We start from the raw sequence: 16655 nt of genomic DNA, 5'->3' as shown, positions 1-16655 counted from the left end.
TAGCAGGCCCGAATTAACATACCGCATCCTGTATAAATATAGGTTTTATTAATAATGAGTGAAATCCCACAAATACAACTGGCATCTGTGTAATGAGAAGAGCCTGGGGCGAGTACAGAGGTGTGAGCGCAGGGACTGGGGAAAGAGTCCTGGGGGAGGCAAAATCAGGTGTAGGATGAGCCTAGACCCGCCAAGGGAAACAGACAAGCTCCAGATGTATCTGCCTCCTCGGCGTCCAGGCCCCGCTGCTCTGATGTCCAGGAACCAGCTGCTGACTGGAAGATGAAGATCAGTGAACAGAAGTTTGAGTGAGCAGCAGGCAGCTGGCGAAGGGGCAGAAGAGCAAGTGTCAGCTTGGAGCACAGAAGGATGGCCGTGGGGGAGCCATGGCTGGAGCCAGCTATGCCCATTCTTGTGCTTGTCGAGTCCTGACCTCCAGGAGGCAAGCACCCAGTGCCACCCCTGGCTCAAGACGGAGGGAAGACTGGGAGATAGACACCGGCAGAGCCCAGAGCCACACCGAATCACACCAGCCTCATTCTTAGCCTCCAAAGTGGGGTTCTCAGGAAGAGGTTGCCACCATCCCCCTGCTGGCACCATTGGCTCCCTGCCACCATCGCTCTTTCTCCGTGCCATAAGGGATGGTGCCGTGTGTAGGGCTGAGATTGCCTGATTGCATTTGCGTGCCTGTGACTCCGGAGAGGAAAGGACCTGTGGAACCAAGCCTCAGGAGCAGCAAGAAGGGACGATCGAGGCTTCCCTGGCTCACCCCCCAGAATAAAGTGCATTCTCCAGTTCCAGTGGCAGGTGGGCAAGTGGCACAGACATTATTGCAGAGGTGCCACTGAGACCTACCCTGACTGAAGGGTTAGGGAAGGGAGTGGGACGTCCCGTGGTCTCTCCAATCTCCAGGATTGGGAGTGGTGACCCAGACAGAAAACCCGGCTTCTGTCCCAACAGATTGTCCAAATTAGCCAAAGTGGGTGTGGGGAGGAAGGGGGAGGAGGAGGAGAGACTTCCAGAGTCCCTCCTTGCTCCATCCAATGTCCATGCTGGGACTCCCTGGGTACCCACCAGGGCCCAGCCCTGGAACTCCAACCTTACAGCAGCCCAGTTTACAAACACTAGTGTGGTGGGGACCCCTAGAAGGGGTCACTTTGATCATTTGTAAGTCAAGGCCTAGAGAACATGGGGCTCCCAGGCAAACAGCAGAGAAGGGTGCTTTGGGCAGAGGGGAGGGTGGCAACCTCCCAGTGGTCTTGACATGCAGGTGTTTGAGAGAGGAGAGAGGAAGCTACAAACTGCATCAACTTGGGAAGACTCCTGGGCTTAATGGGGAGGGCTGGAGCCCTACTTCCAGGGCTGAGGCTGGGAGCCTGGGGACCCACAGCCAGACTGTGGAGCAGCTGAGGGAGAGGAGGGCGGTTGCACCAGCAACCAATGCCCAAGTCTACAAGTTTAAAACAGTCCCAAGGGGCTGGAGCTGGGGGCTTCCTGCCCAGAAGAGGTGGGAGCGAGATTCTATCTCTCAGACTTGACCCTGTACCGGAGCACAAGGTACGCCAGCAGTCGCAGGGCAAGGAAGAAGACGCCCAAAACCAGGAAGTCCATGTAGAGTTTAGCCTCCTCCACATCCAGCTCTCGCAAGATGATCTGTGGATCCCGGAATGGGCACTGTTCATCTAAGCAGGTCAGATGTCCTCGCTCCATGCCATAGATGGTCAGGATCAGACCCTCAAAGCCATACCTAGGCGAACAGTGGCATCAGAGCAAGACACAGAGCACAGGTCCCCGGCCCTCAGCAAACCACCAGAGCCCAGCCACAGCAATCTCATACTCAGGTGCCAGCAAGGGTACAGGGGTGGAATCAGACAGGGTACCTCCCCTTAAGAGCTGGCAGGACCCCCTGAGGGGCGGGAGACTAACCGACCTGACGTAGGAGAGGTAGGAACTCCACTGCAGGTAAGTGGGGATGGTCTTGAAGCTGACAAAGAAGCCGGAGAACAGGAGGACGGGGATGGCAGTGACCGGGCCTACAAAGGTGGCCACCTGGGGAGAGGGGCCCAGCTGTTACAGGGTGACCACAGTTTCATCCACCCCTTGATGTCTCCCAGGAGACACCACCTATGTGACAGCTTTCCCACCTGGAGGGAGTTGGAGGCGGCGCCAATCAGCAGTCCCAAGGACTGGGCTACTAAGGCAGTGGCTATGGCCAAGGCAGAGAAGAGCAGAAAGCGGCTGGTCTCAGCTGGCTGGCCTGTCATCCAGTACACGATGCTGCAGTACACCACGGGGCACACCACCTGGGAGCAGCCACAGAGGAGGTTAGGGACCTTCAAAATCCACCGCCCACTTCACTGGGGAATGAGTGTCCCGAGGGCTCCTCAGCCCTATCTTGCCTCTACTCTTGTTCATGCACACACTGCTTTTTAGATCCATTCATGCCCCCTTTCTCCCTGGCCACATCTTTTTGTTTGTTTGTTTGAGACAGGGTTTCTCTGTGTAGCTCTGGCTATCCTAGAACTCGCTCTGTAGACCAGGATGCCCTCAAAACCACTGAGATCCACCTGCCTCTGCCTTTCTGAGTGCAGGGATCAAAGGCGTGTGCCACTGCCGGGAGACTACATCTTATATAACCTTGTTTTGATGCTCTGACAGGTTCAGGCAAGATGACTGAATACCTGCAAGACCAGGGAATTGTGTGTGTGTGTGTGTGTGTGTGTGTGTGTGTGTGTGTGGTAACCTAACATAGGTACTGGTAACTAAACTCAAGTCTTCTGCAAAAGCAACGAACACTCCTGACCACTGAGCCATCTCTCCAGACATATACATACATATATGTGTGTATGTATGTATATATATATATAATAAATATTTAAGACTTATTTTTATTTATGTGTGTATGTCTCTGCACATGTATGCCACCTATGTACAAGAATCATGGCTGTCAGAAGAGGGTGCTGTATCCCCTGCAGCTGGAGTTACATGTAGCAGTGAGCCACCTGATGTGGGTGTGAGGACCTGAACTCTAGTCCTCTGGAAGAGCAGCAAGCACGATTAACCTCTAATCGCTGAGCCATTTCTCTAGTCTCCTTATATTATTAAAGAATTAACTGTCTGTAGAAGAGCTCTGTCTCCCCTTGAGGCTGCCACCTTTTGGATACAAAGAAGCAGACACTGGACACATCTGGAAATCTAAAGTAAACCCAGAGATTCCAGATACTAAGGTTACAGTATATCTATATTTTTTGTTAAATAAGCATATCTTAGATACTCTTATCATAAAAAATAAGGTGATGGGTTTGTTAATTTGCTTCATTTTGCTTACTGTATCTAACCCTTAACATCAGTTGTAAACCTCAAGTTTGAGTTTGTGAGAGATAATAACTTCTTAGCATGTGGGAGGCTGAGACAGGGGATCGCCACAAGTTCAAGGTCAACCTGGTTTAGATAGTCAGTCGCAGCATAGCCTGCGTTTACAGACTGAGGCCCCATTTCAGAAACCCCAAATAATAAAATAAATAAAATAAAATAAATGATTTTTTTCCTTGGCAGTGCTGGGAATGGAGCCCCCAATATCATACATGAATGGCAAGTGTTTGAGTCCCACCCTTCCATCCCCTGTGGCACCGAGTGAGTCCTTGTCTCGAAACAAAACACACACACACACATACACTTCCCAAACAAGCTCACGGGAAATAGGAAGTCGGCTTACTAGCTACAGCTGTACAGGTTGTTTCCTGTACAAAGGTTCCCTGCTCCCAGAGACAGCCAGAGATCAAGATCTAGCTTGTGTTTCTCACATAAACTCCACACGTGGCAGAGGACAGACCTGTACCTCCCCTTTCGCTGTTTGTGACAGATGTCTCACGTAGCTCATTTGATCTCAAGCTATGGATGACCTTGACTTCCTAATCACCCCACTCCGCCTCCCAAGTGCTAGGTCACAGCCCTGCGGGGCTACACTTAGCTAAGGGACACTTCTCTGTGATTTGCTGAAAGGATTATTGGAGGCCCTGAATCCTCGAACAAGAGGGGGTGGTAATATGATTAACAAATGTCATCTGATATTTTGGGGGCATTTAGAATGCGATGAGCTCTCTTCTAAAAACTTTATAGAGAGTGAGTAAAATGGCTCAGCAGGTAACAGTACCGGCCGGCCAAGTATGACAGAGTTCAATCCTAGAATCCATGTATTGGAGGGAGAGAACCGAATTCTGTAAACTGCCCTCTGTCCTCACCACATACACTGTGGCAAGAATGTTTATGCACATATAAGATAAATAAATGAATGCAAAAAAAACCAAACAATTGTTGGGCATAGTGATGAATGCCTTTAATACCAGCACTCAGGAGGCAGGGGCAAGTAGACTTGTGGCTCTGTGAGTTCAAGGCCAGCCTGGTCTACATAGTGAGTTCCGGGACAGCCAGAACTATATAGAGAGACCCTGTCTCAAAATACAAAAATTAAACTTTGTATGCCTTTAGTCATTTAATTCTAAAGCACAGCTCTGAGGAAGACACTGGTGGAATTCTGTCTTACAGGCGGGAACACTGCTAAAGCAAAGAGGAACGGGGTGACGTGCACAGTGTCTTATAGCTGGAAAGTGAGCAAGGCTCCAGAGCCTATGCGCTCTCTGCTGCCCATAACAGATAGAGACATTTGTTATTCTGCTATTATGGCCACCTTTTTATTTATTTATTTTGGGATATGGCTGGACTTGAATTCATGGCAATCCTCCTGTCTCAGCCCTTCCCCACTGCCAAGGGTTGGAATGAGGTGAGCCACCACACCTAGCTATGGTTACTATGGTTACTATTCCTAGTTTGCTGTCCATTTTCCCATTAGACCCCACATTCCATGGGATCCCCTATGAATGCGCTGGGGCAGTGGTCAGGAAGAGACTCACCTGAAACGGCACATCAGCCATTGTCTTGGCCAGGTAATACGCTTTGAGACTGTACCAGTAGTTCAAGTGCTCCCTCATGAAGACTGCCATCTCTAAGGGAACTGAGGAAAGCATGGGTAGGTCAGGCTTCACAGGCTAAGCTTTAGCCCCTGCCTCGTGCCTGGCACCCCCCCCGCCCTCCCTGCCAGGCAGATTAGCTCACAGGTGAGCACCGTCGGCATGAGGGCTGCGAACATGAGGAAGAGCATGGAGAAGAAGAGGAAGCCGGTGTTGTTGAAAACCTTGCTGGCGTCATCACCGATGTGCAGGTAGAGGAGGCCAATGAGCACGCCAATCAACACGTGTGACATAAACCGCAAGTGGGTCAGGACCTAGGGCACAGGTCGTCAAGAGAAGAGGTATGTGTCCCAGGACAGGGAGTAGGAGTGGGGGATACAGGGAAAGCCATGCTAGAATAGGAACTTCAGGGTGCCCTGCAGGTACACAGAGCCAAGAAACATCGCATGGGAGGGCAGTTTCCATCCCAGATGCTGAGAGTCTGTAGCCCAAGAGGTCGAGCCTACACCTCCTGCCCTTAGCTTGACATCTCACCGTGTCCCTGAGAATGGATAAGAAAGTCCTCCTGAAGAGGATGCAGAACTGGGTGAGGGTACTGGTGGCAAAAGTGTGGCTTTCGATAGTCTCCACTTCCTAGAGGGAAGAAACAGGACTGGGTGAGTGTACCCTACCCACACACTGCCCGTCTAGCTCAGTAGGTGGGGGAGTCCCAAGCTCTTCCTAAGATAAAACCCAGGTCTACAGGAGGAGCCTTTGAGCTGCTCATCTTGACGCTGCTTTCGGGGTAAAAGCCTCAGGGAGATTGAGGGTGGAAGGGAGAGAAAGCAGATAAAGATACTTGGATAGCAGGAGACAGGAAGGAGTCAAAGACCCTCTCTTGGTCATCTGCCTGGCTCCTTCTTCACTTCATGACAGCTAACTCTAAGGCCATAACTGTGTGTATAAGCCACTGGGTCTCCCATTGATTCACAATGATGACAATCACTAATAACATTAATCGCCAAGCCTCTGACTTCCAAGAGTGATGGCATCTCACCCAAGGGAGAGATCTGGCACTAGGCGGACTCTGGCTGCCCCAGTGGCCTGCTGAGAGCCTATGTGATTTGCTAGCTAGCCTTCCCACCTGTTCTGGGAAGTTGGGTTAGAGATAACAGCAGACCATCCTGGCCCTGAGGTCAGCAATGGCATTGGCCATGCTTTCCCTAAGCAGGCACCGAGGGCAAAGCACCAATGATGCTCATAGGAGCTCTGGAGGAGCTGGTGGAAGAGAAGCCCATAGCTCAGGATCTACTGTGAACAGTAGCTCCATTCCAAGCACCTGGCTTCCAGTTACACGGTGGCAGCAATGCCTCTGTGGACAGCTTCCTTGGCAGGGTCATTGTCTATGGTCCCGTCTCCCCTCCCCCATCTGCCCTCTCCATGCCACTCACCGGAGGACAAGTGGGGCAGTGGGCAGCGACCTCATTCTTCTCAGGGCTGCTCTTCTTCTCGGCCATGGTGCAAAGGCCATTCTGCACAGCCCTGAACAGCATGGGGTTCAGGTCTCCGTACTCGCCAGAGGCCACCTCAATGACTAAGGAGACACAGAGCAGAGTGCTCAGCTAGGCTTCACCCTCAACTCCCAAGGGCAGGTCAGTCCCTCTTTGGTATATGGAGAAGGCAAGAAACAATGAACTCCCTGTCCCCAAGAGGCCTCCATGACCCAAACCCTCTTCTGTCACCCATCTCTTCACTGGAGCCCCCACTTACTAAAGTCAGCGGGGTTGTGGTAGGTGGGACAGTGTAAGCCAAGCCCCTTCAGATAGGGAATCAGGTTGGTAACCACACCCTTGAAGATGCATTGTCCCTGGCTCAGGATGTAGAGCTGAGGCAGAAAGGAACACACAAGAAAAACATGACCAGCGAATGGGGTGGGGGGGGCACTGACACTTCTATCCCCCCTCTATCACAGGCCAGTCTTCTTGGGGACTCGGGGATACTGACCTTGTCAAACATTTCAAAGAGCTTGGCACTGGGCTGGTGGATGGTGCAGATGACAGTTCGCCCCCCATGGGCCAGGGACTTCATGAGGGACACCACTTGGAAACAAGAAGCGCTGTCTAGACCGCTGTCCAGAGAAAGGTCACCAGGGACCAGTGAGGTGGGTGTGGCTAAGAGGTGGTGAGTGAGGTAGGGTGGCTTCTGTGAACGGGACGGGTCTAGTGGGAGGGCACCCTCTGGACACCCATGGGCTGATTAGATTTTGTCAACTTGACACAAACTGGAGTCATTTGGGATGAGGGAACAATCATTGAAAAGATGCCTCCACCAGAGCAGCCAGTAGGGGCATTTTTCTGATTACTGATTGATGTGGGAGGGCACAGCTCAATCTGTGTGGTGCCCCCCCCCACATCGGGTGGTCCTGAGTTGTATAAAACAAAAACAAAACCAAGCTGAGTGAGCCTCAGAGGACAAGCTAGTAAACAGCATTCCTCCACGGTCCCTTGCCTCTGGTCCCTGCCTCTGCTCCTGCGTGAGTTCCTGCCCTTAGTGGTCTCAGTGACGGACTGTGATCTGAACATGGAGGTCAAATAAACCTTTCCTTCCCCCATTGCTCTGGGCCATGGCAGTTATCACAGCAACAGAAAGCAAAGTAGGGCAGACCCCCAGATCCTGCACACCTTGTGTGGCTCAGATATTTGCAAGCCCAGAGCACGACTCAGTTAGAAAAACCATATGCCAAGCACCTCTTGCATACCAGGCACTGAAATGGCCAGGGCTCACTGGTCTAGAGAGACACAGAGGAGCTCACGGTTGGCTTCAGAGGATGTGCAAAGTGTAGCAGCGACACAAAGCAAAAGACTGGCAGCGGATCAGCCATGCTGTAAACATAGCATGGGATGGGAGAATGGCTAGGAAAGGTTCCAGAGTCTAGAAAGAGCAAGAGCCTGTGAAGGGACAAGGGAGGAGTCATGATGAAGGGTATTGCATACAGAAGACACAAGGGTCAAGCTGAGGGGCATGGAACACGGGGTTTGATGGGAATTGCAGGCAGCTCGGCGTTATTAGAACATAAAATATGAAAGATGGGAGAAGCAGCTGCCTGACTATTTTGATGGCAAATGGGACTCTGTGTGGTTTGAAGCAGGAGAGTGGAACTTGCTAGATCTGTTGTTTAGAAAGCCCATTCTGGCTGCGGGTTAAAGAAAGGTGCCTGGGAGCCTGAAGGCGGGTAGATGAGCTTGACGATGTCCTGAGCTCAAGCACTAGGAATGGAGCTAGGAAAGTCTGAGAGCTATGCAGGCAGCAGGCACGGAGGATCTGATGACTAATGGCTGTTGAGGGGAGGAGAAGGAGATGTCAATCAAAGAGGGGGGAGGGGGCACATCCAGTTCTCTCTACCTGGATAAAAGACAGGGCAACTTGGCTACAACTGGATTAGCAAGGATGGAGTCCCCAGAAAATTGCCAGCAGGAGATCTGGTCTCCAGCCAGGGAGCCATGAACCAGATTCAGCCCTGGCTTAGGGCTGTCAGGAGAAGCAGGGAAATACCTGGTAGGCTCATCGAAGAACATGACAGGTGGGTTGTTGACCAGTTCCAGGGCGATGGCCAGGCGCTTCCTCTGCCCTCCAGAGAGCAGGGCTGTCCTCGTGTGAGAGCAGGACATCAGGCCCAGGGCTGTCAGGATCTCTGTCACCTGCGGGCACCCCACACAGCCACAGTCAGCCTTAGCATCTCTGTCTTACCTAAGCAGCTCCCTACTTTCATAGAGCCCTTGTTCCCCACCCAGCTTGGGGCCTAGAACTCCTAAGCCTCAGAATGGCTCCCTCCCTCCACCCCTATCCACTCACCAGTTCCTTCTTCACTTCTTGCTTCTCACTCAGCTTCAGGTTGGCCGAGACCTAAAAAGCGGTAAGCAAGTGAGGAGGGACCATGTGTGCAGGCCCTGCCCAGAGCCTTCAGCTGGTGACAGAAGGGGAGCACAGAGGAGAAGGCCACCCTCTCCTCACCATCATGGCCTCCAGCACCGTGAGGTGTGGCAGAAGCATGTCGTCTTGCATGATGTAACAGGACATCTTGCGGAAGGTCCTCAGATCTCGTGGCTTCCCATTAACCAGGATCTGCCCCTTCATCCCTGACTCCCTGAGGGGAGAGTGGTTGGTGATCAGCACCGAAACCTCTTAGAACACCTTCTACACCCTTCCGTCAAGAGGTTCCCCTCCTGAGTCCTGCTCCACTCCCGTTCCTCATGCTCACCTATACCCTGCCAAGATGTTCATGAGCGTGGACTTGCCAGCCCCGGAGGGGCCCATGATGCCAATCAACTCTCGGCGGCAGAACTTACCAGACAGGCACTTGAGGAGGGTCTTGTAACCTGCAGCAAGAACAGGAAGGGGTCACCGGTGAGGGCTAATGATCTCACGCATCCTCAAAACATTTAAAGAGGAGGCCTGGGGAGACAGCTCAGTCAGTAAAAGGCTTGCCACACAAGCACAAGGAAGGACCCTCGTTCCATTCCCAGAACTCTCTTAAGCTGCCTGGCTCAGTCTGTGCATAGTGATCCCTGCATGTCATCCCAGGACTTGGGAAGCTGGGACAAGAAGATTGTTGTGAGTTCAAAGCCAGTCTGGACCAGAATCTGAAACCCTGTCTAAAGCAAAACAAACCAAACAAACAAGCAAAAGTGCAGGAGATATGGCTCAGCAGCTGAGAGTGGACATTGCTCATGTAGGGGACCCTAGTTCTGTTCCCAGCACCCACTCTCAGTGGCTCACAACTCCCTGTAACTCAGACTCCAGGGGATGTAGTGCCCTCTTCTGGATTCTGCAGGCACCTGCACTCACATATCAGCGCCCCACCACCACCACCACGCATATGTGTTTTAAAATGAAACTTTATTTTGACAACAGTAAGCAAAAGGTTGGAACTGAGGTTCACACTTGTAATCCCAGTGCCGAGAAGGCTAAACCAGGTAGCTCCCCAGACCTCACAGGCCAGCCAGAGACCCTGCCTCAGAGAGCAAGGTGGACGGCTTTTGGGAAATGACATCTGAGGTTGACCTCTGCCCCCCCACACACACGTGCAAACACACACACACACACACATAGAGGTGGAGAGAGAGAGAGAGAGAGAGAGAGAGAGAGAGAGAGAGAGAGAGAGAGAGAGAGCTCGTAGAGGAGGGTCAGTCATAGATGAGACAGCCATTGCTGAGTGGAATTGTTAGGATGGGCAGGCAGGGCTTACACAGACGTTCCCACCCTCTCACCCTGTCCCCCTAGAAATGACTGCCACTAGCGTTAGAGTCCAGGGGCGCCACAGTCTCTTGAAGGCTGCGGGAAAGCTGGCGCCCTCCTGAATGGCTACAGCGAGAGCACTGGTCCTAGAAAACCAGGCTCTCTCCTCACCAGAGGGCACCTCCCCGGAGCAGCCCAAGCTGCTGCCTGTCCTGTGTTCCTACAGCATCTGTGTTCAGATGGCAGCATGTTTGTCACTCGGTGTGCCTGTGCTCACCCCCTCCCCCAGCCTCTGAGTCAGGGAACATCTTGGGGGAGGGTCTGTGTCTTATTCATCTTTCTTGTCTGTCTGAAATGTAATAGGTGCTCAGTAAGTGTGTTTCGCGGAGCTTTTGCTCTATTCTGGAGAGAGGGGGGGAAATGCCTTCTTTCTGTTGTCTCTGCCCTACAAGCTTGTCTCTCCAACCCCAATGGCCAGAAAAACCTCACCTGTCCTTCGCTCGCTCACTGGAAAGTAGCCTGTGCATAAGGCATAGCAGAAGGAGTCCGGTGGATCTGGGTCAAACTCTGGTTCCACATTACCAGCTGTGTGACCTGAGGCGAGTCGCTTAACCTCTCTGAGCTCCAGGTCCCTCCTCTGTGAGATGGGGATGACGGTGCCTAGCCCATGGAGTTGTCGAAAGAGTCACTCGGCTAACATATGTAAAGCATACGGCTTGGCACATACCATGCATTTCACAAGGCAGATTGCGTTACAATTCTATCTGACAAACGCTTGTTGAGATCTACGCTGTGCTAAGCTCGGTACCAGACACTAGACAACAACTAAAACGAGGGAGGACGTGGTTTCTGCATCCAAGAAAGTTACAGACTAGGTAAGACGGACGGACGAGAAAACCCCTGCGGTGGGAATGGAAGAGAGAAGAGCGGACAGCAGAGATGGGGCGACAGCCATGCACCCTCAGAGGGAGACTTCATGCAAGATGTGGCATTGGAGCTGAGGAGGAACAACAGATGCCTCCAGGCTTTAGGAGAGAAAGCACAGCTATAGCATAATCCAGGGGACTGGGACAGGCAACTGATGAGCAGGGGAGTGGAGCCGGGAGGTGAGGCCAAGAGCCAGGGTCTTGCCTGCTAAGCGGGCAGATCTGCTGTGCTGAGGAGAACTCAGGCCTTCGTCCCTCGCCTAGTCCTTAGCGGAGACAAGGGAAGTTTCGCTCACGTAACTGCTGTCCGTGGCACCTGTGCCACACCCCCTGTTGGACCGGAGCACACCAGCTGCCTGCTCTTGGTCTAATCGTCCTCAGCTGTTCCTCCCAAGGCCACACAGCCAGGTCTTCACTGGGAGACAAGGTCTTGGGGCTCAGACCTCTCCTAAGCTCTCCTCCTGGCCAATCAGAAAAAAAGATCCTGGCGCGCACACACCCTCTCCAGCACATACTCCTCAGAACAACCACAGGAAGTGACTTCTTGTGCAAGGGAAGAAACTGCAGCTGTGAACCTTCCCCTCGTCTGATGCCAGAGCCGATGCCAGCAAAGCCAAGACCTAGCACAAATATCATCTTACGCTTGTTTGCCTTTAAAGCACTTTCGGAATACCAACTCGGCTGAGCTCCCCGAGAAGCCCATGAGGAGAGTTAGGCCAAGAAAGGACATTTGGCCTACCAAAGGCCACAAAGCTTCCCAAGGGCTGGAAATAATTGTTTCTTAACTCCCCCTGTATCACAACTGTTTGGCGCCTGAGGGACCTGCAGACCTCGCCCTGGAGAGACATCGATGTTCTAGTCTTACTTCAGTCAATAGCTCTGCAATTTTGTCAAATCACTAAATCTTTTCATTTATTTATTTAGGTTTTTGGAGATGAGGTCTTCCCTATGTACTCCAGGCTAGCCTTGAACTAACGATCCTCCTGGGAGCCTCTACTGTGTTGAGCTTACAGGTGTGTGCCCTTATGACTGGCATTAGGGTCTGTGATTCCTCATCTAGAAAAGAGCAATAGTGGGCTGGGATGTAGCTCCGTGGTAGAGTGCTTGCCTAGCATACGGAAGGCCCTGGCTTCCGTCCCCAACACCATTAGAAAACACACAGTAGTGTTCCCTCCCAAAGACTTAATAGGGTTCTTACGTTATTAAGTGGGATCACTAATAATTAATTGAATGTATTTGAAAAAATATAAATAATGTCATACACAGAGGAGACTGGTGACAGATCCTCACCCAGGGAAGGCAGTGCTCTCTCCCAGATCTCCTACACTTCCTGTCTCTGCCACCCTTAATCAGGTTCTGCCCTCTCCAGAGGGGAGAAAGAGCCAAAGAATGAAGTAGCCAGGCAAAGGAGGGCAGAGGGCAGAAAAGGGACCAGGACTAAAAGATAGCAAAACGGATGGATAAGAGGGTAGCTGAGGCTGGCAAGGTCGAAAGGGAGGAGTCCCTAGCCAGGGCTTCCACCACCCTGATAAGGTGAAGTACCTAATCTAGCCACATTTCTTCTTGCCGTAAAGTTCTGAAGGCCAAGGAAATAACAAGGACCTCATCGTCCCACCCGGGCCTGGTCTGAGAACTGAAAGAGACTGCTTAGGCCTAGGGTATTGGCTAGGGAGCCCAGACACCACGAGCTCAAACCCCCATGACCACTTGGGTCACCCATGGAAGTGAGCCAACATGTAGAGACAGCTCACACCGAGCCCTGTTCTGAAGCACCTCAAAGCTATGACACGGTCTCAGCTCCACCCCTAGCCCACACCCAGCTCTGGGAAACAAACCCAGCCTCTAGGTTCCCAGCCCAGCTAGGACAGCTCTGGGAAACCTGTCCTGACAGGGTGGAGAGGGAAGGAGGTAGGGCTGCGAGGCTAGGCTTTGGACCCTGCTCTCCTTCTTACTAGCAGGGGACACTTGCCAGGTTTTCAACTTCCCAAGCCTCAGTTTCCTTATTGGTAACCATCTCTCCTGACCAACCTCCACCCTTCCGACTGTGGCGGGAGTGAGAGGGCAGGAATGGGACCGTCTTTAAAAATAGGAGTAAGGATGCTGTTGGACATTGAAAAGAGCCTCCATAGATAGAGCACGCCCCTTCCCCAAAGCAACCTTCATAGGTGCGAATACAGAGAGAGAGAGAGAGGAGAGAGGAGAGGGGAGAGAGGAGAGAGAGAGAGAGAGAGAGAGAGAGAGAGAGAGAGAGAGAGAGAGAGAGACTAAGAGGAAGACTGAGAGACTAACTCAAGGACCAGAGGTCATAGGGTCTATTTCAGAAGAGAAAACTTCAATATTCAATTGAACTTAGCTTCCTAGTGCTGCAGATGTGGGGAGCAAGGATCTTGTACCCCAACAGCATGCAGTAAACGAGGGTTAGGGCCTACAAAGCTCACAGCGGGGGCCTTATGATACTGAAGAGGCAATTCAGGGAGAACCCCAGGTCCCCATGGGACTGCCACATACCCCGTTTGCGCCAGCAGGACCCCTCCCGCACGGAATAGGACAGTTCCACAAACTCGATGTCCACAGCAGAGCGCTTGGGCAGGTGAGAGAAACGTTGTGCTTCTGTAATGTGGTTCTCCACCTTCTTTAGATGCGTGGGCAGCACGGGGGGCTCTGTCCCGTCCTCCAGCGCCACAGCCATGGCCACAGCCCCAGGCCCCAGTCCACAGCCCACGGCCTCCAGTGCCTTCTCCGCCATCACACAGCTGGCCTGCAGGAAGAGGGCCTGCTTAACTCCTGGCAGACCCTCCAGCCCTTGTTCAAAGCGCCATAGCTTTCCGATGCTGCCCCGCCTCCACTCCCCCTAACCCTGCCTCCTTTTCAGGGCAGATCCCCAACTGTCAGCACCCCTCTTCCCGCCGGGTCTTCTGCAGCAGGGAGCACACTCCCAGGGCAGTGACACTCAGTCGCGACCTCTCCTCGGTCCTGGGCAGTTCCAGCCTGGCCTGGCCTTGCCTGCTCCTCCCTCCCCGCCGCGGCCTTAATCTCCTTATCCCGCAGACCGGCAGTCCCTGGGGGCCGGCGAGGGCGGCCACCGGCTCGGAGATCAGGGAAACTGAGCAGCACAGGCTGGGCCCCGGGAGGCTCTGGCCTTGGCTCCGCGCCCCCCCTCTGCACGGACTGGCGCCACTCCTCGGCCGGCCTCCCCATCCCGCGCCGGTGACCGTGTGCCTCCGGACAGTCACAGACCCCAGACCCTCCATGCCGACCCTCTGTCCCCCACTCGCCTGATCACCTTGACGCGCCTCCGGCTCGCGAGACGCAAGGATGCTCAGCAGAGATGCTCAACCGGGATGCTCGACCCGGATGCTCAGCGCCGCAGCGCGGGAGGTGGACACTCCCGGCTCTCCTCACCTGCCTCCGGTGCGGCACCGGCGCCCCGGCTCCCCTGTCCCGGTAGCCCAGGCCGGGGCGGGGCCAGGCCGGGGCGGGCAGTAGAGGAAGGCCGGGCTCAGGTCAGAAAGGATGACACGGTTGCAGAGGGTTGGTTGAGGTTTCGCCCTGACTTCTCTTGGATGAATCCGCCCGGTCCTCGTATTCTGGTCCCGAGCGCTTGTCCTCCGGAGCTAGTCGAGCAGCGACAGCGTTCTCTTCCAAGCTTCTGCTCGCCGCCGGTCCTGCTGCTCTTAAAGGGCCCGTGCCTCCCCACATCCGATGGATGGCAAGGATGGAGGTGTCGAGAGCAACGCCTGCAGCGCGGGGGCCAAAAGGGGCGCTTTTGTGAACCCGGGACTAAGAGTTAGCTACAAAAGGTCAACCCGAGGTCGCTAAGGGAAGGAGACTTGAAGTCACTCAGAGGAGCAGATCCTCGGGCAGTAGGGTGCAAAATTCATCATGCCCAGGGGGTTGGGAAGCTGTCCGTCTATCTGCACGCACAAACCTCTCATTGCTTATCTCTTCCAGTTCAGCTTTGGAGCTCAACCCCACCCAGTCCTAAACTACAAAGGACTTCGATGTTTAAGACTGAGGGTATAATTCTTGGGACTTTGAGACAGCCTTTCTCGCATCTATTCACATCTCCCCTCTCTAAGGGCTCAAGACGATCAAGAGATCGGGAACAGCAGTTATGACAAAGCTTGCAGGCATCTCCAAGGTTAACTTGGGCCCCAGTCACAGCCTGCTTTGGCCATAAAAATCTTTATTCCACCAGCCAGATAGGTACAGGTCTGGGAGCCAGCATAGGCTGATCTGGGAGGCTCCAGGGCATGCACAGGACTCTCCCGACACTGTCTTGGACGTCTTTTTATACACATATGCCTTCTTTCTCTCAGCCTACAAGCTTGGACTCTGAGTCCTCGGAGTGCTTACACTGGCACTTGCCCTCGCACCCCTACACACGCCTTATTTTGGCCCTTTTCCAAACAATTACTCTTGGCCCCTGCCTGCCCTATCTTCTGTGTCTTCGAGGGGTAAGTAGGTTAGCCAGTCAAGACACGTGACTTGAGCTTTTTAGTTCCCACCTGTCACACGGAGAGACAGATAGGCGGGAGGCTGCTTAGGCATCTGTGACTGCCAAGGCTTCTACCGCAGCAGGAGAGAGGTTATTAGCAGTCAAACACCTGCCCCCATCCCCACCCTAAGCCTTTCAGCAGCCTGGGAAACCAGCGACTCCTGCAGGGCATGTCCATGCCCCACCCTGTAACTAAGGTTCGAGGGGCTTTGGGATCCAGGGTTTCCCAACTTCCCTTCACTGCCTGACCCACCTTTGGCCATTCCTCAGAACCCACCTTCCCATTTTCCAGATGGACCCTCCGTTCTTCAAGTGAATCACCAAAGGCCCATGACAGACTATCACATCCCCTATGATTGCAGTGTGTGTGTGTTTGTGTGTGTTTGAGATAGGGTCTCATGTAGTGTGAATGTTCTCTGTTTGAGATAGGGTCTCACATAACTCAAGTTGTTACTAAGGCTGGCTTTGACCAGTCCTCATTTACCACCCCTTGAAGGCAGTTATTACAAACCTATGTCACCAGGTCTAACAGCTGCATTTATTGAACAACTATTATAAACCAGACATTCTTTTTTTTTTTTTGAGATAGGGTTTCTCTGTAGCTTTGGAGCCTGTCCTGGTACTAGCTCTTGTAGAACAGGCTGGCCTCGAACTCACAGAGATCCACCTGTCTCTGCCTCCCGAGTGCTAGGATTAAAGCTGTGCACCACCACGGCCGGCTGCCAGACATTCTTCTTAATGTTATGCCCAGATCACAGGGTCCCCCAAAAAACACCACAGAGTTCACACTCACATGCAAAAGCAAAGAGCCTTTATTCAAGCTCAAGTTTGGACTCTCTGCGGTTGAGAGCAGAGAGTGCCCAGCCCTATTGAGGTAGGCTTTTTTTTTTAAATCACAGTAGAGGTTGGGTGAGGGGATTTTCAGGGTTCAGGACCCTGATAGGCTGACATGTGGGAGGTGATGTATGCTGTGAATGTTATATTGACATTGGTTAATAAAGAAGCTGCTTTTGGCCAATGGCTTAACAGAGTAAAGCCAGCCTGAAAGAG

General features: G+C 52.9%; 1 protein-coding gene across 5 annotated transcripts; it reads right to left on the bottom strand.

The window, feature by feature from the left end:
• Positions 1 to 26: 26 nt before the first annotated feature.
• Abcg4 (ATP binding cassette subfamily G member 4) lies at positions 27 to 14755 on the bottom strand. 5 transcript variants are annotated; one of them, XM_075966228.1, is made up of 15 exons: positions 14391 to 14755; positions 13616 to 13865; positions 9205 to 9322; positions 8958 to 9090; positions 8799 to 8849; positions 8499 to 8644; positions 6951 to 7074; positions 6717 to 6831; positions 6398 to 6540; positions 5502 to 5600; positions 5113 to 5281; positions 4911 to 5011; positions 2145 to 2303; positions 1931 to 2049; positions 27 to 1747 (listed from the first exon to the last, which is right to left on the bottom strand). In XM_075966228.1, exons 2-15 carry the CDS (start codon positions 13851 to 13853, stop codon positions 1522 to 1524), a joined length of 1941 nt encoding a protein of 646 aa, XP_075822343.1. In that variant the 5' UTR covers positions 13854 to 13865; positions 14391 to 14755; the 3' UTR covers positions 27 to 1521. The 5 variants fall into 5 exon arrangements, with proteins under 5 accessions (XP_075822343.1, XP_075822345.1, XP_075822344.1 ...); XM_075966230.1 differs by having other exon boundaries at positions 14510 to 14649; XM_075966229.1 differs by having other exon boundaries at positions 14383 to 14553.
• Positions 14756 to 16655: the final 1900 nt, after the last annotated feature.

The sequence above is a fragment of the Microtus pennsylvanicus genome, chromosome 3, assembly GCF_037038515.1.
Source record: "Microtus pennsylvanicus isolate mMicPen1 chromosome 3, mMicPen1.hap1, whole genome shotgun sequence".
In the NCBI taxonomy this organism is placed as follows: domain Eukaryota; kingdom Metazoa; phylum Chordata; class Mammalia; order Rodentia; family Cricetidae; genus Microtus; species Microtus pennsylvanicus.
Note: the sequence above shows the minus strand (reverse complement) of the source record. Positions and strands in the feature narration are given on the sequence as shown.

Coding starts and splice junctions, on each gene's coding strand:
- Abcg4 (XM_075966228.1), bottom strand. CDS start 13,853: ATGGCGGAGAAGGCACTGGAGGCCGTGGGCTGTGGACTGGGGCCTGGG. Junction 6,832..6,950: donor TCTTTGAAATGTTTGACAAG/GTCAGTATCCCC, acceptor TTTCTGCCTCAG/CTCTACATCCTGAGCCAGGG. Junction 2,050..2,144: donor CCGCCTCCAACTCCCTCCAG/GTGGGAAAGCTG, acceptor CCCTCTCCCCAG/GTGGCCACCTTTGTAGGCCC.